Source organism: Ictidomys tridecemlineatus, chromosome 8 (genome assembly GCF_052094955.1).
Source record: "Ictidomys tridecemlineatus isolate mIctTri1 chromosome 8, mIctTri1.hap1, whole genome shotgun sequence".
Lineage (NCBI taxonomy): Eukaryota > Metazoa > Chordata > Mammalia > Rodentia > Sciuridae > Ictidomys > Ictidomys tridecemlineatus.
Genome location: NC_135484.1, coordinates 72941471 through 72964202, shown reverse-complemented (window position 1 = coordinate 72964202; position 22732 = coordinate 72941471). Strand labels below are relative to the sequence as shown.

At 37.1% G+C, this 22732-nt stretch overlaps 2 protein-coding genes across 14 annotated transcripts in view; one reads left to right on the top strand and one right to left on the bottom strand.

Moving 5' to 3' along the window:
• Rars2 (arginyl-tRNA synthetase 2, mitochondrial) overlaps nucleotides 1-15985 on the bottom strand; it is a 61624-nt gene extending 45639 nt beyond the window's left edge. The window contains exons 1-2 of one of the 4 annotated variants that reach the window (XM_078019630.1): nucleotides 15747-15985; nucleotides 12225-12294 (exon numbers count right to left, since the gene is read on the bottom strand). In XM_078019630.1, the coding sequence (XP_077875756.1) occupies nucleotides 12225-12294; nucleotides 15747-15970 (294 nt within the window). In that variant the 5' untranslated portion in view covers nucleotides 15971-15985. The remainder of the gene's footprint in view (nucleotides 1-12224; nucleotides 12295-15746) is intronic. The other 3 variants (XM_078019631.1, XM_005324724.4, XM_040283075.2) reach the window with 3 other exon arrangements.
• Orc3 (origin recognition complex subunit 3) overlaps nucleotides 15861-22732 on the top strand; it is a 91184-nt gene continuing 84312 nt past the window's right edge. For 9 of the 10 annotated variants that reach the window (XR_013425013.1, XM_078019628.1, XM_078019629.1 and 6 more), the window contains exons 1-2: nucleotides 15861-15992; nucleotides 19553-19607. Coding sequence is in view for 8 of the 10 variants with exons in the window: in XM_078019628.1 (XP_077875754.1) it covers nucleotides 15969-15992; nucleotides 19553-19607 (79 nt within the window). In the remaining 2 variants the exon portion in view is untranslated. The remainder of the gene's footprint in view (nucleotides 15993-19552; nucleotides 19608-22732) is intronic. The other variant, XM_040283069.2, reaches the window with a different exon arrangement.

Below are 22732 nucleotides of genomic sequence, written 5' to 3'. Positions count from 1 at the left end.
AGTAAAAGAAGCCAGATTCCAAAGATTATATAGTTTATAATTCTATTTACTTGACATTCTAGAAAACTCAAACTATAAGGTTGTAGAATAGATTTGTGTTTGCCAGGAGTTGAGGGTGAAGGGATGGTTTAACCATAAAGTAGTAAACAAATTCATTTCAGGATGAATTTTGTCTTTATAAATTTAAAAATAAATTTAAAACAAAGTTTAGGAAAAAGTATAGATTTTAGTTTAGCTATCAGAGGGAAAATGTGAATCAGAGAAACCCACAATATCATAGCAGCTCCATAAGAATGAATTAAAATAGCAGTTTTGCAGTAGCAAACTATGGCAGAAGGATTGTAGGAAAACAGTGGTAGGCAACTCAGTGACCTAGCAATTAGGTTAAAACCAAAAATATTAGCTTCTACAATAGAAAGACAATAAAAGCAACAGATGGTGGCAGTGTCAGGTGTGCTATGGCTCAGTGGGGGAAGGGAAGCACCTGTCAGAGCCAAAAGACATTTTCCCACCAGGTTTAAAGAAAAACCATGCTGCTGTTCAACAAATTTGCAATCTGAGTAGAAAACATCAGAAATGGCAAGCTAATCTGGCACAGGGAGGATGCTCCACTGCTCCCCAGAAGAAACAGTTGAAGTAGGGAATAAGTGACAGCTTAAAAAAGACTATTCTGGACTTCCTAAGTGATAGACTAGGAATCCTGGAAGTTTACCTCGTATTTTTTCTTTCTTTTTTTTTTTTTTTTTTTTTTAATTTTTTTGGTTGTAGATGAACACAATAACTTTATTATATTTATTTATTTCTATGTGATGCTGAGGATTGAACTCAGTGCCTCACGCATGGAAGGCAAGCGCTCTATCACTGAGTTACAACCCCAGTCCCTTAACTTTGTATTTTCATGTTTCACAATTTCTTTTTTGTCTTGTTCTTGGTATAGGCTTTTTGAATACCCAACACCAGTTACTTAAACTCTACTTTTCACCGGATCAGTAGGTGCCCACACCATGGGGCAGTCTGAGCATATAAGTGAGACTGTACCACAGACAAGGGAGAAATTCAGGGTGGCCACTCAGTCAGTCTGCAGAGCAGATAAGAATGAAGGGTGATTCTCAGATGGGAGAGTCTAAAATTAAAATCACAGAAAGAAAAGCCTCTATTTAAAAAGAAACCTCAGGGCTGGGTTATGGCTCAGTGGTAGAGCACTTGCTTAGAATGTGTGAGGCACTGGAATTAATTCTCAGCACCATATATAAATAATAAATAAAATAAAGGTTCACTGATGACTTAGAAAGACATTTAAAAAAAAAAAAAAAGAAGAAATCATGAAATTCATTTGGAAAAATAAAAGACCCAGAATAGCAAAAGCAATTCTAAGCAGGAAGAGTGAAACAGGCGGTATAGCAATACCAGACTTCAAACTATACTACAGAGCAATAGTAACAAAAACAGCATGCTATTGGTACCAAAATAGATGGGTGGACCAATGGTACAGAATAGAGGATACAGAGACCAATACAGAAAATTACAAGTATCTTATATTTGACGAAGGTGCTAAAAGCATGCAATGGAGAAAGGATAGCTAAAAACATGCAATGGAGAAAGGACAGCATCTTCAACAAATGGTGCTGGGAAAACTGGAAATTCATATACAACAAAATGAATCTGAATCCCTTTCTCTCGCCATGCACAAAAGTTAACTCAAAATGGATCAAGGAGCTTGATATCAAAACAGAGACTCTGCGTTTGATAGAAGAAAAAGTTGGCTCTAATCTACATATTGTGGGGTCGGGCTCCAAATTCCTTAATAGATGACCCACAGCACAAGAGTTAAAAACAAGAATCAACAAATGGGATTTACTCAAACTAAAAAGTTTTTTCTCAGCAAGAGAAACAACAAGAGAGGTAAATAGGGAGCCTACATCCTGGGAACAAATTTTTACTCCTCACACTTCAGATAGAGCCCTAATATCCAGAGTATACAAAGAACTAAAAAAAATTAAACAATAAGGAAACAAATAACCCAATCAACAAATGGGCCAAGGACCTGAACAGACACTTCTCAGAGGAGGACATACAATCAATCAACAAGTACATGAAAAAATGCTCACCATCTCTAGCAGTCAGAGAAATGCAAATCAAAACCACCCTAAATGCTTACAATGGTATATTTTATGTTATATATATTTGCCCACATTTAAAAAAAATTCAAAGACTTCTGAAATTAAGTAGTGACTCACGTAATTGTCTCTCGCCCAATATCAAATTAAAAATAAAAGGAACAAAGGAAATAAGATAGAAAGTGAATAAGTAGGTAGCAAATACACAAAATATTAACAGCCCAAATTCATAAAACTTCAAAAGGGCTAGCAAGCCAAGGGAAGATTCTGCAATTTTGACACAGAATGGGGCAATAGTATTTGATGAGCTACCTATCTTGGGCCTCATGTATCAGAAGTCAGAGAAATTAAATAATAATTTTCATTAATAACTCAAATCTGGAGAGAAACAAATTGAATGAATTCCATTCTTCTTATAACTGGGAGATGCTGCCAAGCTACAGAAGAGAATGAATAAAACAGGGAAGGGAATTCTGGCACTTTCCAGAAAAAAGATTCTAGGGTAACACACAGAGGCCTTCCCAATTATGGGAGCAAACTTTGAGATGATGCTGTGTACGCAGTAAGAATCAAAGGAGGGATTTTTTAATTTTTTTTTAAGGAGTACTGAAAAACATCAGGGCTAGTTAGTAAAAACTAAATATGCCCAGTCAGAATTCAGGAATGCTATGTGGGTCACTATGACCTACTGAAGAGAGAGACAAAAGAAGATAGAGTAGAAAATTATAGTTTAGATTTTTGCAACCACAAAAGTGAGGAGAGCAAAGAACAAATGTATAAGGAATGAAGAAGTCACTCATGCAATAGGCAAACAAATACAAAGTTGGGCAGAGCTGTCAAGCATGACCAAGAGAAAAAGATCAAGCATTACAAACAGGCAAACAAACTAAGGGAGAGAAAGGGAGGAGGAGGGAAGGCAAACTGAAAGACAAAATGCAAAGAATGCATCATACAAGAGATCAAATAACTCTGTCCAGAAGAAAAATATAATCCAACAAAAGACATTCTTTACAAATGCTCCAGGATTTGGAACTTACTCAGATTATGAATAGGGTAAAAGAGAACTAAAAGACAAAATGAAAAAAGATTAAATGGGAAGATAAAATTTAAATAAAATTATCAAAACTTCACCATAAAACTAATAACCATAATCACAAAGAGAATATTTATAATTAAAAACAAAAAATATTACACAGAAGAACTAACATAATCAGAGAATTCAGGTTTTAATGAATAGCCATTAAAGGGGTCAGAAAAATAAAATTTGGGACAACACAATTCAAAATTAAGAAAATTGTTGTTCTAAACCTCAGAAAAGAACAAAGACTGGCAGGCAAGCTGACTGAAAGGCAGGCAGATCGATTCTCTAGCAGCAAACCTAAAGACAGAGAGACAAAGGCCAAAGTCACAAGTTTTGAAAGTGATAGTCAAGGGAAGAAAAAACAACAAAAAAAATATTCTGAGGGGCCACACATGGTGGAAGCATATGTCTGTAATTCTAGCCACTTAGGAGGCTGAGGCAGGAGGATGGCAAGTCGGAGGCTAGCCTTGGCAACTTAGCAAGACTGTCTCAAAATAATAAAAATAAATTTATGTGGCTCTCAGTGGGTAAGCCCCCTGGGTTTAATCTCTAGTTTAAAAAAAAAAAAAAAGATTCTAAAGTCAAATACAGCAACCTCATTTGGTGGGACTTCCCACTTGATCTCAGCAGTCACAGAGATGAAATTAGAAAAATCCAAGAAAAACAAAACATATTCACAGATTATATAATCTTGTTTCCTGAAGAAAGAAGGTATAGACTGAGAAGAGGGAAGAGAAAAAGACAGTGTAAGATTGTATCATCAAGGTCACTGCTATAGACAATTGGGGCTAAATTTTTATACACAACACCTTTTGAATTGCTATCCAAAATAACTGTGCCATACTGGAGATAAGCCTATGCTAGGCCCAGCAAACTTCAGGCAGAATGAAGTACTGTTAGCAATAAGTGAATGTGTAAGCATACATGGAACCTCTTTACACAAATGGCAGCTGCAATCAGAGGTATGACCAAGGTGATGGGCAATGAGGCACAATATTCAATAAAAAGGAAAACTTCCCTGAAATAAAGAACCAAATCTAAATCTTGGTATATTACTGCAATTACATACCATTTAGCAGTAAAATTAAAGTAGATTTGGTTGCATTATTACAGATGAATCTTTTAAAATTGATCCAAACAACCCAAAAACTTCAAGCTTCAGAAAGATTAGTTTGATATCATTTATATAATAGTAGTAACTTGCAAAATACTACTTCTTAGGGAAATATTCATAGGTAGTGAGTGTTACTCACAAGCCTATAAACACAAATTTCAGGACAGACCTTACCTCTAATGTGAGGAAAGTGTTTGCAACTAGGGATGGGTATCAGATAACTTAAATAGTATTTTTAATATTTTATTTTTCAAGTTGGATGGTGAGCAGATAGAAATTAATTACATTTTTCTCCATGATTAAATATTTTATTAAAAAAACAAATTATAGATCAAAATAAATTATCACAAAGAAAAGATAATAGAGAAAACGCAATACTGAAATGTATGCTGGTTAAGTTACTAAACTTAAAAAATAAAGCACCCTATCAAGAAAACTCCATGGTAAATAAAATAAATATATTCTGTAGTCATGTTACCTAATCACAAAGATCCTGATTGGTTAAAGCAAATAATTTATTAATGATATTTTCATCTGCTCAGTTATATTATGTCATTTAATATGAATTAGCTGACACATAAAAATTAGAAAGCTAACAATACTGGGAGATTCTGTGCATTTGCCTCTACAGTATCAGGAGAGAAAATTCAAATTCAGAGCTAAATAATCTGGTATTGTAAGGGTCCGGAGGAGCGTCGGAGGGAGAGACCACACAAGAGACCAGCTTCATGCAATTGCAAGGGGAAGTTTTATTGAACCAGCATGCTGGGGCTCAAGGCTCACTCAGGAAGGGAAAGCAGCCCAGAGCCCAGAGCAGAGGTCAAGCAGAGCTTAAGTACACTTTTTGGAGAGAGTGGGGGCTTTGCATACATCAGAACAAATCATCTTGAGGCGTGGGAAAATTGAACAACAACCCTGAGCCATGACCAGCACATCCATTGGCGGGAACAATCTGGGCAGGGGTGATTGGTCACCCCTGAGCGGGGTACACATTCAAACTGACTGGTTTTGTGGCCTGGATGCTTACATCTGAGCTATTTGGAGCCCTTAGCTAATAAACAACCAGGGAATCAATGGAAATATTTACTGGGCAGTTCAGGTATTGTTCTAACAGCTACAGAGATTACAGGTTCTGGGGGTAGCAGAGGAATTTTAACAATACCTGGCCTATTATTATTATTTTTAGCCCAAGCCTTTCAATTTAGAAACCTTACAATCCCCAGTCTTTTACACTTTAACTCAGACTCTTGCAGCTTAGAGTCAGCTTAGAAATTTTACCTTTACAGTATTATTCTTTTGTTGTTTTCCTAAAAAGATTTTGACATAATTTAATAATCTATTTTAATGTTATATCTAAAAAGTAATTTCTAAAGGTAAACCCTCCCTTTGTTTGAGCTCTCAAGATTTCTTTTTAAAGAAAAGGCAGCACAAGTCCTGTTTGAAAAGCCTGCTTGCAAAGAATTCAAGTAGGCCACATGCTGGAGAAAAGACTGGTAGTAAACATCTCACTCAATTCAATATAAAATGACCAAGAGACAAGTAGGAGAGATACAGTTAATAAATAGACTCTCTACATTATAAATTTTGAGCAAGAAAGTTACCCAATGCAAATTAGAGAGGTAGAGGAAAGTTATTAAACCAATTGTGAGTACTAATGGCCCCATCACCCATGGCAGGGATTAATACTAAATTTGAATCAAGACCCTTTAAAAACACACTCCAAATTAAAATGTCTTTCACAATCCCTTATCTGTAGAGACCTCATTTAGCAAATATATTGAAATTTTAAAAATAGCACTTTGGCTTCTTTTTTATTTAAAGCAAAACTAATAATTGTTATTTAAAATGGCATTTCAGTAACGTGAACATGAGGAATCATAACATTATACTTTAATGCTGGACATTTTCTGTTGTAAAATTTAAGAAACCCTAAAAATAAAAATTCATTACAACATAACTCAGTTTTTATAAAAGGTATGTCCATCAAGTCTTCCTTTCTATCTTCCTTTTTTTCTGGCTGTATATCTGCATAGAAATATTTCTAAAAAAAAAAAAGTCAACATTCATGATGATGATTACTTATAACTGGGATATTTTTGTTGTTGTTTTTTTCTTTTTTTGAAACAGGTTCTCACTAAGTTGCCCAGGCTGGCTTGAACTCCCGGGCTAATATAATCCTTATGCCTTGTGAAACCATTAGCACTCACAAGAACCTGGCTATAGTTTTTTGTTGTTGTTTTAATTCTTTGCATTGTTTAATTCTTTACAATGAATAATCATCATTTTTGCAAAAATGAGCAATAAGTTTTTCTCTAAGAAGCCACAACTAAAAAAGCACTTTTAAGAATTCCTATTGAAAATTAAGCAGAAATGCTGCTTTTGCTTAAGTTTACGTGGGGCAATTGCAGTCATCTAGGATAATGGATAAGTTAGATCCCATACCCCAGAAAGTCTGAAGGGGGGATTCAAAACACCCTGTTCTCACAGACTCTAATATAAGAAGGGCTAATATTTACTGAATATATACAAAAGGCTAAATACAATTCTAAGCATTCTATATGCATAATTTAGCCGTATCCTTATGACAAGCTTATAAGTTAGCTAGATAATTTTCTAGATTTCACAGATGAGATACAGAGAACTTACAAATCAAAAAAGGATCATACAATGGAGTCTTCCATGGTCATTCATATATATATATACATACATACATACATATATATACCCACATACATACAAACATACACACTGGTACTGGGGATTTGCTGAGAGCCATAGACAAGTAGGAATGACACATGGCATTTTTGGTTGAAAGGTGACCCCAGCAAGCCATTGAGATGATAATGATTATGTTAAGATCTGCATTCAATTGGAGATTAGACCCCTGCTATTTGCCTTGGCCTGCTACTTTGGAGCTCTTGCAGGACTCCAGAGAGTTCCCATTGGTTGGAGAAGTGTGGTAGGAGGGAATTCCGGAGGAGGGATTTCCTGATGGTGTAGCATGTCCCCTTAGAAGGTCCCATGCGTGGCATTTGCAGGAGTTTTTGAAATAAAGTTTGTTCCTGCTTGAGTGGCTCGTGATTTTGTGCCCAGCCAGACTGTGGCATTTGAACCCAGGGACACTTAACCTCTGAGCCACATCCCCAGTCCTTTTTTAATATTTTATTTAGCAACAAGGTCTCATTTAATTACCTAGGACCTTGCTAAATTGCTGAGGCTGGCTTTGAACTTGCGAACCCCTTGCTTCAGCCTCCCGAGGCAATGTGATTACAGGCTTGTGGCATCATACCCAGCTTCATGATCATATTCTTAATCACTACACAGTGGTTACAACACTTTGCTGCAATTTGGAATGACTTGGGGATCTTTAGAAAACACTAATGCCTTCCTCCCACATGCAAATATTCTGATTTAATAAGTTTGAGATGTGATCTGGGCAGAAGACTTAAAAAAAAGGTCCTCAGCTGATTCTCATGTGCAGTAACATATGGGGATTTCTGTACTACCCCTTTTTGCCTCTGGGTCACTTGTGGGTAGACATTATCAAGCCTAGATAAATATCAGAATCACCTGATAATATGAAAACACCATCCCACCCCAGTCAATTGGCCTGAGTTTAGGTAGTTTTAAATGATTCTCAGGTGATTCTAGTCTGAATTCAAAGCTTGAGAATCATTGCTTAGAGAGATAACAGTTCTCTTTTATTAATCTGCTTTACAATGCTGTGACCAAAATATCTGACAAAAAGAAGTTAGAGGAGAAAAAGTTTATTTTGAGCTCACAATTTCAGAGGTTCAGTTCATGGCTGGTTGACTCCATTACTCTGGGCCTGAGGTGACACAGAAATACGGTGGAAGAGAATGGCAGAGGAAAGCTACTTAGCTCCTAACTGCCAGAAAGGAGATGAGAGTAGCAGCAAAGGAGGCGAAGATATAATCCCCAAGGGCATGCCCCCCCAGTGAATTACTTCCCCTAGCCATGCCCCACCTGCCTACCACTACCACCCAGTAATAATTCGTTCAAATTATTAAGCCATCAAATGGATTAATCCATCAAGTAAATTATAGCTCTCAAAATATAATCATTTCATCTCTAAACATTCCTGCATCAACATAGGAGTTTTGGGGGGGACACCTCATATTCAAACTATAACACTCTCATTTTAACAATGCCCAAACCCTACAAATATTTTTAATTAGAGGTGTATCTCTCAAATGGGGGGTGAGGAAGAAATTGAGAACCACAATCAAGTTCTCAAATGCCAGAGAGAATGGCTTTTAATTTACTTATATTCTCATATGTTCAGAATTATTCTGGAAATAATAAGACTTTAACTGTCTCTCAAATTGCATTCAGAGCTTTCTCTGATGGGAATGTGGCCTATGGGTTTCCTTAGCTGCAGAGTTTTTTTCCTCCTCTTCAGGTAAAGCTGTTTCTTCCGGCATTGGGCTTTAGTCCAGGTATAAGAATCTACCCATCATTAACTACTTGGCGCTTCAAACTGATGAAAGAAAAAAGTTTCACAGAGAAGAATATGCCAAAAGGTTACTCAATGAAAGCAAAATAATAAAAGAAGACCATAACAGTAAAGCTGAAAATTTTAACAGAATAAAGTATACAAAATATTAGACATAATCCTTGAGAAGTAAACTTAACAACATGATTGAATGAGGAGCAAACCTGAGGCTGAAAGCTGAGAGCACTTCTTAAATGCATGTTAAAAGTGAAAACTCACAACTGCTTATCTGGTTTCAGAACCTCAAACCAGAGATTCTAATACACAAAATAATAATGACTAATATGAATTCAGTGCTTGCAATATACAAAGCACAATTCTAAGCCTTAAATTTGGAAACCTAAGAACAGAGATTCCAATAGAATCTTTAGCTCCCAGGGGCATCCAGTATGAAAGCATTAATGAGCTTAGGGGCAGTTCTAAACTACTTGTTTCTCTGGCACACAAGTGCGGCAGTCTGGCTGGGCACAAATCACGAGCCACTGAAGCAGGAACAAACTTTATTTCTGAACTCCACCAGCACACTCCACACACGCTCCCCGGGAATTCTCCCCTAACGCCACGAGGCTCGTCCAGGACCCAGCCACCGGAAATATCCCTCCTCTAGCACTTCTCCAACCAATGGGAACTCTCTGGGAATCCCTGAGAGAGCTCAACTGGAACTCAACGGGAACTCCACAAGAACTCGCTGGCGTCACCTCTCAACCACTACTTCTGGCAAAAATGCCATGCGTCATCCTGAGTCGGCTGTGGCCCTCAACACACAAGCAAACATAATTCCTATCTTTAGTACCTAGATACTGATGATGAAGTCAAACAAATAATCAGTCTCGATCAAGTTAGGTGTAAATTGAGTTAGGAGCTAAGCTTCCTGAGTTTACAATCAAAATCTATGGCAATTGCACACAAACTTTATTAGTGTTGATGAAAAAAAGAGATCCATATTCATTAGCAATTAGACATTGCTAAAAGTGGTAGAGCTGACATCGCTTCCGTATTGTAAAATACTTAAATTGTCCATTACCCCTGGTTATTCTTCACCCCTGACTCTTATACAATGAGGTTTCTGTACATTGCCACCAACAGCACATCTGTTTTCCAATTTGAAGAAAATTTTCCTTAGGAAAGGCCTAGAATAGTTCCAAGACACAAAAAGGAATCAAGGAAACTTTAGGGTTCAGAAGGGAACTTCCCAAAGGACTTGGAGGGCAAGTTATCACCAATTACTTAAAATGAAAAAAACAGCATCACTTTCATACTTGTGTGTTGAGAGCCACAGCCAAAGGGCCCCAGCAAACTTCCAGCTGCCGGCTGATAATTGGCTCACAGCGGCCCCAGCAACATCTAGCTGATTGGCTCCTCTGCGGTGATGCTCATTGGGCTGTTTCCCTGCCCTGTCAGACCACGGAGCTGCTCATTGGGGGACTTCTTTGGCTCCGCCCACGTGACCCAGCCAATCGGCCTCAAGAGCAGGAGGATTGTGGGAGTGGGAGAGGCTTGTGTTTTTGTGTGAGAGGCTTATGGGAAGCCAGTGGTGGCAGTTGGGCTCTGAGGGTTTTTCCTGAGGAGCTGTTTTGTTTGGCGTGTGTGGTTCTAAAAATAAAGTTAGTTTCTTTTGACAAGTGGCTCCTGAATTGTGCCCAGCCAGACGGCGGCACTTGTGATTTTAAGCAGAACTGAATGCTAGTGGGCTATAAGAGAGTAAGTGTATTAGGTTCACATCAGGATAATAAAATATCTGACACAGGTTACTTGGGTAAGAAAGATTATTTTGGATCATGGTTCTGGAGGTTTGAGTCTAAGATGGGTGGCTCACTGACTTAAGCCTCTGATGAGGGCACATCATGGTAGGAGCAGAGGATGGAACAAAAGCTTATCTTACACCAGGAAAGGGGTTGAGGGATGGGAAGAGAGGGAGAACTGCCTACAGTCCCACAGTCCCTTATGAGGATAAGCCTCCAATAACCTAACAACCTCCTACCACACCTTACCTCCTAAAGGTTCACAGCATCTCCCAATACTGTCACTCTGGGGAATCAAACCTTTCCATACAGGTCTTTGGGAGGGAGATACTCATTGAAATCATAGCAACTCAAATCATATACCTAGATAATTCAGTCAATTCTGTTGCTGACCTGAATGTGGATGAATATCTTCCCAAAATTTCACCTCAGAACTAGGGGACAATAATTGATCATCAAATTTAATTGCTTCTTGAGGCCACACCTAAAAGCTGATAACAAAACCTGTCAGTAGAGTCAAAGAGGCTTGTATTCCCATTTGCTTGTTAGCAGTGTATCTTCTTTATTAAATTATGGAGATAAAAGTTAATAAAGAGACCTTAAGGCTACTTAAAATGTACCAGTTACATGACAACTAAATGCAATTTGCGATACTACACTTGAAAAATCAACAAAACTGCAATGTAGACTGAAGATTAAAGTTTTATATCAATGTCACTGAATCTAATAACTGTACTAATGATATGTCAGATGAGATTTGTTCTTAAAAATGATAATGTATCAGGAGATAAAGGAGCTTGTATATGAATCCCACTCTCAAATGAAACAGGAAAAAATAATCTAGACAGAATGATGAAGCAAATGTGAAATGTCAATAATTAGCCAACCTAGTTAATCTAGGGGATATGGAAATCTCAGTACTATTATCTGTAAGTTTGAAATTACTTCAAAATTAAAGGTTAATAAAAGAACAAGCTGAACTTAAACTCACTAATGCCAAAGCTTTAGTAATGTTCATACTCCAGCTATTGCTATGAATAATAAAGTCTCATGTTTTCTGCTACCATCTCTGAACTATGGTAGGTTAACATGTAAATTAAAATCACAGACCCTTCAGTTCTTGACACGAAGCACTTTCTGTAATATTATCTTAATAGAACTTTTATCTTTTTTTCACCCCTATGTACACTGAGAATTAAACCCAAAGATGCTCTGAAACTGAGATGAAATCTCCAGTTTCCCCTCCCTTTTTTTTAAAAATTTTTTGACAGGGTCTTGCTAAATTGCCCAAGTTGGCCTTGAACTTGCAAGCCTCCTGCTGCTGTTTCCTGAGTTGCTGGCTTTATGGCTGGGTGCCACCTTGCCCTACTTCATTAAATCTTATCAATAGCCCTAAAGTTATGCAAAACACTCCATGTTACAAGCATTCCATAAATAGTAGCTAATACTTATATCACCACAACTATTAATTTTACTTAACAATCCATAAACTCAAATCAACACCATCATCTTACAGCCATCAGGTTAATTTGCCAAGAGTTTGTCACGCAAGTGATAGGGCTGGAATTTCAGTTCTTTTCACTATTACCAGTCATCTCACTTTAAAATCATGAACTCGGGGCTGGGGATGTGGCTCAAGCGGAAGCGTGCTCACCTGGCATGCGTGCAACCCGGGTTCGATCCTCAGCACCACATACCAACAAAGATGTTGTGTCCGCCGAGAACTAAAAAATAAATATTAAAAATTCTCGGGCTGGGGATGTGGCTCAAGCGAAAGCGCGCTCGCCTGGCATGCGTGCGGCCCGGGTTCGATCCTCAGCACCACATACCAACAAAGATGTTGTGTCCACCGAGAACTAAAAAATAAATATTAAAAATTCTCTCTCTCTCTCTCTCCCCCCCTTTAAAAAAAAAATTCTCTCTCTCTCTCCCCCTCTCTCTTTAAAAAAAATAAATAAATAAAATAAAATCATGAACTCATACAGTGAAATTAGTTTTTATATTATATCTCAATATATATTCTCATATTCATTCTTCAGGTATGTATATCTTCTATGTTCCAGGCACTTTGCTGAGGTGGGAGAAATAACAATGAATAAGAAGTGTTCTCTGTCTTCAAAAAATATTATAGAGGAAATATACATCAAAACAAAATAATTACTCACTTATAATGTTATTATAGAAGCAAACAAGGGACTGAGATGGAGAACTGGAGGATATACTCTTAAACTATATGTTATCAGCTGGGAATAAATCCAATGAGTTCCAACTACCATTTTTGAAAAATGAAGTAGTATAAAGTAAAAAAAAGTGAACACGTACACATTATAAGTACTATTTGTTAAACCTTTATCTTGCATAATGGGTCATGGCATATGCAAAGTGCATTTCTTTTAGACACAGAGAATAATCTATGCAATGAGAATGAAAAGACCTTGATGGGTTAAAGAGATAGAAAATAACATTTTGGTTAGACCTTACAGAAAGAATAGAGAGGCGTGAATTTAAAAAGATGTTTAAGTTCTGGTGTAGAGTTTGTGAAATGTAGAAGGATAAGTAATATGATTTGATTTACATTTTAAAAGTCATTTTTTTGATATATGTGAAAGGGAGGAATAAATAGAAACAAACCCATAAGAAGTCAGTGTAGATAATGGTGGCTTGGTTTGGGATAGGGAGAGGAAGAAGCAGTAATGGGAAAGACTGTTTGGCTCCAAGATGTATTTCCGAAGTTAAAACTAATAGAACTTGCTGAGGTGAAGTATAATCTAAATTTTAGTCATATCCAAATACTCTGGTTACATGAATATACCATGCTTTCCATATGTCAGTATGTCTGCACCCTCTCTTCTTAGAACACCTACACCTTGCCAACCTCCTATTCACTTGGCACACTGCTACTCATTCCCCCTTCAAGATGGAGCCCCAGCATCTTGTTTTCCACAAAGCCTCCCATGACATAAAGCCTTCTTCTTTAAGTTCTCTTTTGCATAAGTTTCTAATATAGTGGTTACAGAGTGCACTGCAATTATCTGTTCACATCTGTTCCTCAAGCTGGTCTGGAGCCACTCCAGGGCAGAAAATATTCAATTTCAACTTTGGGATAGTTGTTAGAAAACTCTAGACTCATTATTCAAAGTCTGCTGAATAGTTGTGTCATATCATATAATATTTCCTTCATTCCTAAACTAGCAAAGAGCTCCTCATTTGTACAAGTACACACATTTTTATTTATCCTCAACTTTTACTCAATCCCTCAAACACTCCATAATCAGATAAATATTTGGTTAATTTATATTGCCATATATATCCATAAATTCTTTTTTTAAATATTTTTTTCATTCTCAATGGACTTTTATTTTATTAGTTATATATGGTGCTGAGACTTGAACCCAGTGCTTTACACATGGGAGGCAAGTGCTCTACCACTGAGCTACAACCCCAGTCCGCACAAATTCTTTTTAGTGACTAGATTGTGCTTCTTGATTTCACAAATTAAACAGCAATTTATAGAAAAAAATGGTTTTTAAATTAGACAGATTTCAATTCATAAAATCACTTTAATTTACTATCCATGTGGCCTTGGGTAGGTTACTTAATATCTCTAGATCTCCATGTGTTCAATTGCATAATAATATTATGTAAACTACACCAAAGGGTTACCATGGGCTTAAAAAAGTCAAAGTAGCTTAATAACTATTTGTTCCTGTTCCTCCATCTTACTTTCTTTATGAGGAAGAATACAACCTTTGCAAAACTAAAAACAATTATGTTTCTGATCATAGCACTATTTTGACCTGTGGGTTGAGAATACAAAGCATCTACTGAACACTGAGGACCCAAACTACCTACCTCAGAGAAAGTTTACTCTCTACATTAACATGACTATTTTTTTTTATCTTCATCAGCATAATGTAACAGTTCTGGAGACTGCTGCCTAAATAACTTGATTTTCACAGGAGCTTTATGGAAAATCTCAGTTCTTTAATAGAAAGCATCTTTATGTTGTAAGAACCTTTGCCCTGCTCTTTCCACCAATGACAAACTGTTTTATCAAGATCAGTATCCAGTTCTAATTGAGCCTTCAGACCCAATCCCCTCCCATACTCTGCTGCTGAAAGATCAGCCTTATCCCATACATAAGATTCTCAATAAATCTGATCTTGCTTTCCCAATTTAGGCACTAGGAGAAGTCTGATGAGGTGGTGTTTTGCCTTACCCCAGCAAGCAATAAACTCAGCTTTGACTTATTAAAAGGTGGTATTAGAGGAGCTAGCAGGGGACACAGCAGTACATCTATAAGCTTGAAGGCAAAGACAGAAGGATTTCCCCAAAATGCCTACAAACAGCAAAAATGAGCTAAAGTAAATTATATACCAGGCAAAATATGTCATTAATAAAAAGGAAATGAATTTGTCAAGGCCACAATGGAAACTTTCTTTGCAACAAAATTACAAAGATATTCAGTGAATTTTAAAATTTCTTTTTAATAAATTCCAGATTTATTCTGCAGTTTTTACTCATCAATGCCTCCAAATCAAAAAGGCACAGACTCATTTACTTTTGGGATTTACCAAAATATTTCTAGGGTAAATTGTCCTAAGGACTGCAAGAGAAACAACAAGCTTTTATGCTAGATCCTTTTGATAGCAACTCAGATCCATTATCAACTTCACTAAGTGTGCGGAGCATTCATTTCTTTGGAGTCTAATCATGGCCCAAAGACATTCTATCCAGGTAGTGCATCACCCAAGTAAAACATGGAAAAACGTGGATTGAAAAGCGGGGAGGGAGGCGGCTGGGGGTGTAGCTCAGTAGTAGAGCACTTGCCTAGCATGTGTCAGGAACTGGGTTCAATCCTCAGCACCATATAAAAATAAAATAAAGGTTCATCAACAACTAAAAAATACATTTAAAAAATAAAAAGAAAAGGAGCGAGGGAAGCAACAAGTACCTTTCAAAGTTTACTTTTCACCCTGAGAAAAACGATCTCTGCCTTATTCCTGACCCTCCACATGACTCTCCTCTGCACCTCGAGAGAAAAGGGATGAAGCTGCAGAAACAAACAGAGTTTCGCGGAACCGACCCTCCCACTGAGTGACCGGCCGCAGCTGCTAATGGGCTTGGGGTCCCCCGCCTCGCGGAGTCCCCGTTCCGCCCGCTCGGGGATCCGTACCTGGCTGGCAATGGATCTGCGGAAGCCACACGCCATGTCTGGCTCTGGCCTCGCTCCTCCCTTTTCTGAACGGGGCCCCGCCTCTGCACGCCGGAAGCCAGCCCCGGACGGCCACGCCAGCTAATCAAGGAGCCGAACCGCCCGCCTTTAACCTTTGCCCTGCTGCCGCGAGGGCGCGCGGGAAATCCTGAGTGTCTCCGCAACCTACCGGGCGGTAGGACCATGGCCACGTCCTCCGTGTCCAAGGTACGTCTGGGCGGGTGCTCACCCAGGCCTCACCGCCGCCTCATTCCTCTTTGGAGAAGGGATTTAGTGGAGGTTATGCAGGCCTCTCTGTTCCCTGGCTCCACGGGAGGGAGAGGCAGACAGTTCAGGCGTCTTTGCCTCAGGTTTAGTTGAGGCCAACTTTGGGGAACGAGGTCGCTGATCTGCCTTGCAATGCAGCCAGGGTGGGCTTTTAAGTCCTGATTCGTGGAGGTCGGATGCCCAGAGAATGTGCCCCGTTCTCCCCTACTTTTTCCTTCATGTTTACTGTTGCGCCAAAGCACTCCGATAGGTACCAAGATACAGAGGTAAACAAATTAGACTTGTTCCAAGAGAGACACTAACAGGCTGATGATCACTTGTGAAAGAAAAAAGTTCTGAGTGAGATGGACGAGAGAGAAGAACCTAATATAGATTGTTAAGGGTTGGCGAAGACTTTTTGGAGAAACTGACACTTTGGCTGAGACCGACAAAAAAATGACTAGAAGTTTGTCAGGCATGGGTTTTGAGGAAGGAGAACAAAGAGAACATGTTTCTTTGGCCGTGGGGGGAAGGGAGGGCAGGGACTAGACAGCAAAAAATAAAGTATTGTAAAGAAATTGCAAAGTCAGTGTCATCAAAATTGGAGAAAGTAGGAACATTAGGGAAAATGAGATTGGAAAAGTAATGCAGGTGTGAGGGCGGGATCATATAGACCTCCTTCATAAGGTAAACCTAGGTGGTAAGGGTTTGCAAGTCAAAATGTAGCGGGCAAGAAGATAAATCCTGGTGTTGTATTGTCCTATGAAGTATTCACTAGCCACATGTGGCTAAATTTAAATTTAAAATAATATTTAATTTAAAAATTCAGTTTCTCATTTGTACTAGCCACATATCAAGCACTTATTAACTGCATGTGACAATGGCTACCATGTCAGAACAGATATATGAAGTTTCTGTCATTTTGTTTTTTAACCTCTAAGTACTTTCACTTCTCTGTCCTTATGATGTTTTGTGGCTGTTGCCCTCCTTCTAGATTTCTTCCTTCGTATCTAACACCATCACTTTACTAGCAGTTCAAAGTGATTAACCATATTACTATCATTGCCTGATATTAGAATCCATTCTAAGTACTCTTCCTATCTTGCTTCTTTAAGATCACCTTTCCTTTACTGTATTCTAGGTCCATATGGAAAGGATGAAATGACAAGCTTGTCATTATACCATATGATTTTTCTAAATATGTGTATTTCTTTTTTTTTAAAGAGTTTACAATGCCATATAACAGTAGGCACTATTTTTGTTCCAAACACCAAGACATTTTTTTTCTTTTTTTAGAGAGAAAGAGAGAGAATTTTAATATTTATTTTTTAGTTCTCGGCGGACACAACATCTTTGTTTGTATGTGGTGCTGAGGATCGAACCTGGGCCGCACGCATGCCAGGCGAGCGTGCTACCGCTTGAGCCACATCCCCAGCCCTAAAAATGTGTATTTCACATAGCTCTACTAGTTGCAAAAATAAGAACATACGGCACAATTTTAAATTTGAACCTGGAATCCAAATGGCCACTTTATATTTTGCACAGTTATCTCTTACACTATCCTGAGATGACTTTGTAGGTAAATTTCTTTTATTCTTTTTTTAATTTTCCATATAAATGAAATCTTTAAGAAGGTATTTATAAAGTGTGACTTTAGGATTGGTAGGATACACTAGGATCAGTATATTATTACGTTAGACCAGTGGTACATAATTCCAATGAATATAGTTATGAAATTGCCAAGAACATTAATTTGCAAACATTCATTCCTTCTAAATACTGACTGCCTAATATACATATTAGCACTATTCTAAATATTGAGGAAATAATTATAAATAAAATACAGTCTTTATTCTGAAGATGTTCACTGTTTACTTGGAGAGACACACCCCAAAATAATTGATTTACAGTGAAAGTAATTCAAAACAAAGCCAAATGAAGATGTTAAAGTACTGTGAGATCTAAGGAAAGGAACATTTCTCACTAGGGACTTGGGAAAGGTTTCACAGACAAGGTTAGTTTTGAGTCAAACTTTAGTGGATAAATTAATAAGACTTTTATTGGTTGAAGAAAGTTGTAGGATAAAATGGTAGTCAGAGTTTTCTATTTGCTTGTCAAAGTTCTAAGTACTTAGAGTTTAGTTAAATAATAAGGACTTCTTTTGGAATGGTAAAGTGCTACTATTGTACACAGGGTCTTGAGCACATGCTAGGCAAGCACTATGCCACTGAGCTACATCCCCAGCCCTACTTTCAATTTTCTTGATCTTCATCTTAATGTTATTTCTCCTCTTGTAATAAGGTCTTAGAAGATGCTTTTACTTAAAAGCATTGACTCTTCAGTTGGGCCTGAAGGTGTCTGATGGGTAACTAAAAGGATAAATTGTTAGGAATTACTGCTTTTGTTTTTCTGCCTGCCACCTTTATAATCTTGAACTTTTGGTCATATTCCTACTCAACTCTGTATAGATGTGTTAATCACTTAAGGAGTGTCCATCTGAAAACTGGTAGTACGAGGTCAGTTAGTCCTAAATTTGCCTAAAATCTCTTGGCCCTCTTCAAGACTAAAGACACCAAGGTAATAGTGACTAAGATATTTTTACGATTGTTGGACATTTCAGGAAGATTGTCACACAATGTGACTGCACCCCCTAAGCAGAACCAGTTATCCTGTGACAGCAACTAAGTCTGCCTACAGAATAGAAGCAGTCATTTTTTAATGGAAACCAAATTGCTTCCTCAAGTAATAATGACTCCCCTGGAGTCAGCAGCACTTCACAGAACCTGAGATAATGACAAACCAGATCACAGTTTAACCAAGACTGCTTAACTGTGCATACTTACTCTTTTATACGGTCTACTGTTTAAACCTGAAGCTCATGTTAGTACCCCAGAAGACCTGGCAGAGGATACTTGCTTCTCCTTGTCTTCCCAGTATGGCTGTAATAAATAAAATTTCTTTCCTTATTTATTGCCTTTTCCATTTGACTTTTGGGGCAAGTGACCAGACCTCACATATTGGGACTCCCTGAGATAAGGCCCCTGTGACTTAGGACACCAGCAACATAGTCTTAAATTTTATTAAAATGGAAACTTTCTGGAAATCAGTTTCATCAGCTTTTATTTCCTTTGTCTATCAGAGTAGGTCCCAAAGAGTAAACGTAAAGATCTACCAGAGCATTCCATAGGAAGAAGGATAAAGGAATAGATGGTTGTTTTAAGATTTTCCTTCTGGGGGCTGGGGATGTGGCTCAAGTGGTAGCGCGCTCGCCTGGCATGCGTGCGGCCCAGGTTCGATCCTCAGCACCACATACCAACAAAGATATTGTGTCTGCCAAAAATAAATAAATAAATAAATAAATAAATAAATAAAAAGATTTTCCTTCTGTAATTCAGAATGACATGATGTGATTTCTTAGAACCTGAAATAAACACCTTTTATAAAAAAGCCATAAAATATTTGGTTAATCAGATTTGTCAGTTCTGTGGCTACATTGACTTTATGCTTTTTTCTTTTTTAAGGGCTGTTTTGTGTTTAAACCAAACTTCAAGAAAAGGAAGATCTCTGTGCCAATAGGTAAGGCGTCTTAACATCAAATCTCTTAGTTTTTCTTCCTCCATGTCTTTTTAAACTTTAAGAACTAAATCTAATTGAATTTAGTAATTCTCTTTTCTAAGCTTGACTGACTTAGCCTATTAATAAAAGGTTATTTTCCTAGGCATTGTCAAAAATATGCACCCTAGTGTTCTAATCTAAAAGGGAATGTAAATATATTTTCACGGGGCAAACTGTGAAATACATTTCTCTTGATGACTTCTCTGCCATTGTTTCTTCATGCACAACTTCAGAAATGAAAATTAGCCAGGCTACCATGCTTATAATCCCAGCTGCTTGCCTGAAATCCCAGCAGTTCAGGAGGCTGAGAGAGAAAGATCACAAGTTCAAAACCAGCCTCAGCAATTTAGTGAGGCCATAAGCAATTTAGCAAGACCCTATCTCAAAAAATAAAAAAGGCTGGGGATGTGGCTTAGTGGTCACGTATCCTTTGGTTAAAATCCCTGGTACCAAAAAAAAAAAAAAAAGAAAAGAAAGAAAAATGAGCATCAGTTTATCCTAGGAAAATATTTTGGACTTTGATTAAATAATTAAATAATCAAATCAATTATAAATGCTGATTAGCAATAGATGTTTAACGATAGTAGAAATAATAGAAAATAAAATGATGTGGAAACCAAACAAAAGAAAAAGTCCAAATTTACATTTATTTTCTAGTGAAAATTATATAGGAATTATTCCTGAATTAAAGTATTTCTGAATTAAATATATGAATTAAATATAATTTAAATATATTTCTGAATTAAATTTGAACATTCTTAAAAATTTGACATGATTCATTTTATAAATAAACTTGATAAGATGAAAGAAAAGTCACATGTATGGAACACATAGTAAAGGGCTTAATAACTACATGGGTATTAAAAAGAATGATGTATGTTCTAATTCAGGGATAAGGGTTGTGCACACCAATACATGTTGAGGGGGAAAAAAAAAACATGGTCTGGATTTGTTACAATAATTCTGTCAGATTATGGAAGCACAAGGTTTGGAATAACTGGGACTAGAATTAAAGAAACTTGGAGAATGGTCCTGACCCTAACTAGTTGTATGACCTTTTCATGGCTCTTTTGGCTTTCCCCAGGTCTCTTGTCTATAGAATGAAAGACTAGACTGGCTTATTAAGAAGTTTTTCTCTTCGCTTTTCATGCCTGTAAAAACTGACATGCAGAAGTTTGTGAGACAGTAATATCTGTATTATCAGGAAGCGTCACCAACTCATCCTTATAGTCATATTCTGAGACTCCCAGACCTCAGTAGCCTGAAGGAGGGAAAAAAACTGCAAACATATCTGTTACATATTTTTAGGTGGCCCAGAGTTGCTGCCTCTTATGGTTTTTTTTGTTTGTTTGTTTTTTGTTTTTTACCCTTTCTACCAGTTTGTGCTTTCTATCTCATATGCACAGGGGGACTTGCACTGTTGTTGTTACTCTTTATTCCAACTAGAATTTAATAAATTATTTAGCAGATGGATTTAAATCGCAGATTCACATAATCATATTATTAAAGCAGTAGATTTTAATCACTTAGAAACACATGTGGGTAAAAAGAGAAAAGACATTAAGAAAAAAAAAAAAAAAAACCAGCTGAACACTGTGGCACATGCCTGTAATCCCTGTGGCTCAGGAGGTAGGAGGATCCGTGTTCAGAGGTGGCCTCAGCAACTTAACAAGGCCCTAAGCAACTTAGTGAGACCCTGTCTCTAAATAAAATATGAAAAGGGCTGGTGATATGGCTCAGTGATTAAATGCCCCTGATTTCAATCCCCAGTACCTAAGAAACAAAACCCAGATTTTTCTTAAAAGTCTTGGTGGCTTCATAAGGTAGGAGGAGTTGATTAGAAAAGTATAAAAGGAGAGGCTGGGGCTGTAGCTCATTGGTAGAAGCACTTGCTGCCCAGTGTGAGGCACTAGGTTCGATCCTCAGCACTACATAAAAAAATATTGTGGAGTGCTGGGGGTATAGCTCAGTCAGTAGAGTGCTTGCTTGGTATGCACAAGTCTTTAGGTTCAATCCCCAGCAACAACAACAACAAAGATATTGTGTTCATTTAAAACTAAAAAAAAAAATTTAAAAAAAAAAAGGACAAAAGGAAACTATTTGCAGTTATGAAAATGTTCTCTATTTTGAGTTCTATATTTAGGAGTAGTTATATGAGTATATATTGAGCCAGAATTTACCAAGTTGTTAAAATGGGTGTATTTGCAAATTATACCTTAAAAATTATTGAAAAAAGATGCCTTCTTCACTTTTTTCATTATTTCTAGCTACCTATTTAATGATCAAGATAATAGGACATCTTCAAATAAAACAGAATGTTAGTGTTAAATACAGAGTGTTCATTGCACTGGTTCTCTTTCGTAGCTGCACTTAGAATTACTTGGGGAGCTTTTTTAAATTTAATTAATTTATAATTAAATTATAAATTCACATGTGATTGTAAGAACTAGTAGTGATAGTTTTCTTGTACCCTTTATCTGTTTGTTGCCAGTGATCATATCTTATATAACTATAGTACATTTTCACAACCAGAAAACTGATATGGATATAATCCACAGTCCTTATTCAGATTTCAATTTGGAAAAAAATTTAAGTTCCAAGTTTTCAATTCTGCAGATATTTCAGTGAAATTGATAATTTTCAATGTCAACTGAAAACTATAACCTAGAGCTTATTATATAATTTTATAAATTAAATTTACTGTAATTAAAAATAATGATATCATTAATATTATCACCAATGATTCACCTATTTTCTCAAAAGAATAGAACTCTAAAAACATAAATATACTGGGGCTGGGGATGTGGCTCAAGCGGTAGCACGCTCGCCTGGCATGCATGCAGCCCGGGTTCGATCCTCAGCACCACATAACTGAAAAATATAAATATTAAAATGCTCTTTCTCTCACTCTCTCTCTTTAAAATAAATAAATAAATAAAAACATAAATATTAATTTTAAAGATACCTACTTAATAAGTTTTTATAACTATCCCATAAATGGTAGGATGGAACCTAATTGGATTAAAAATACCCATGCCAGATCTCAGCCTGGATCAACTGAATTAGAAGGTCTCGAATTGGGGCCC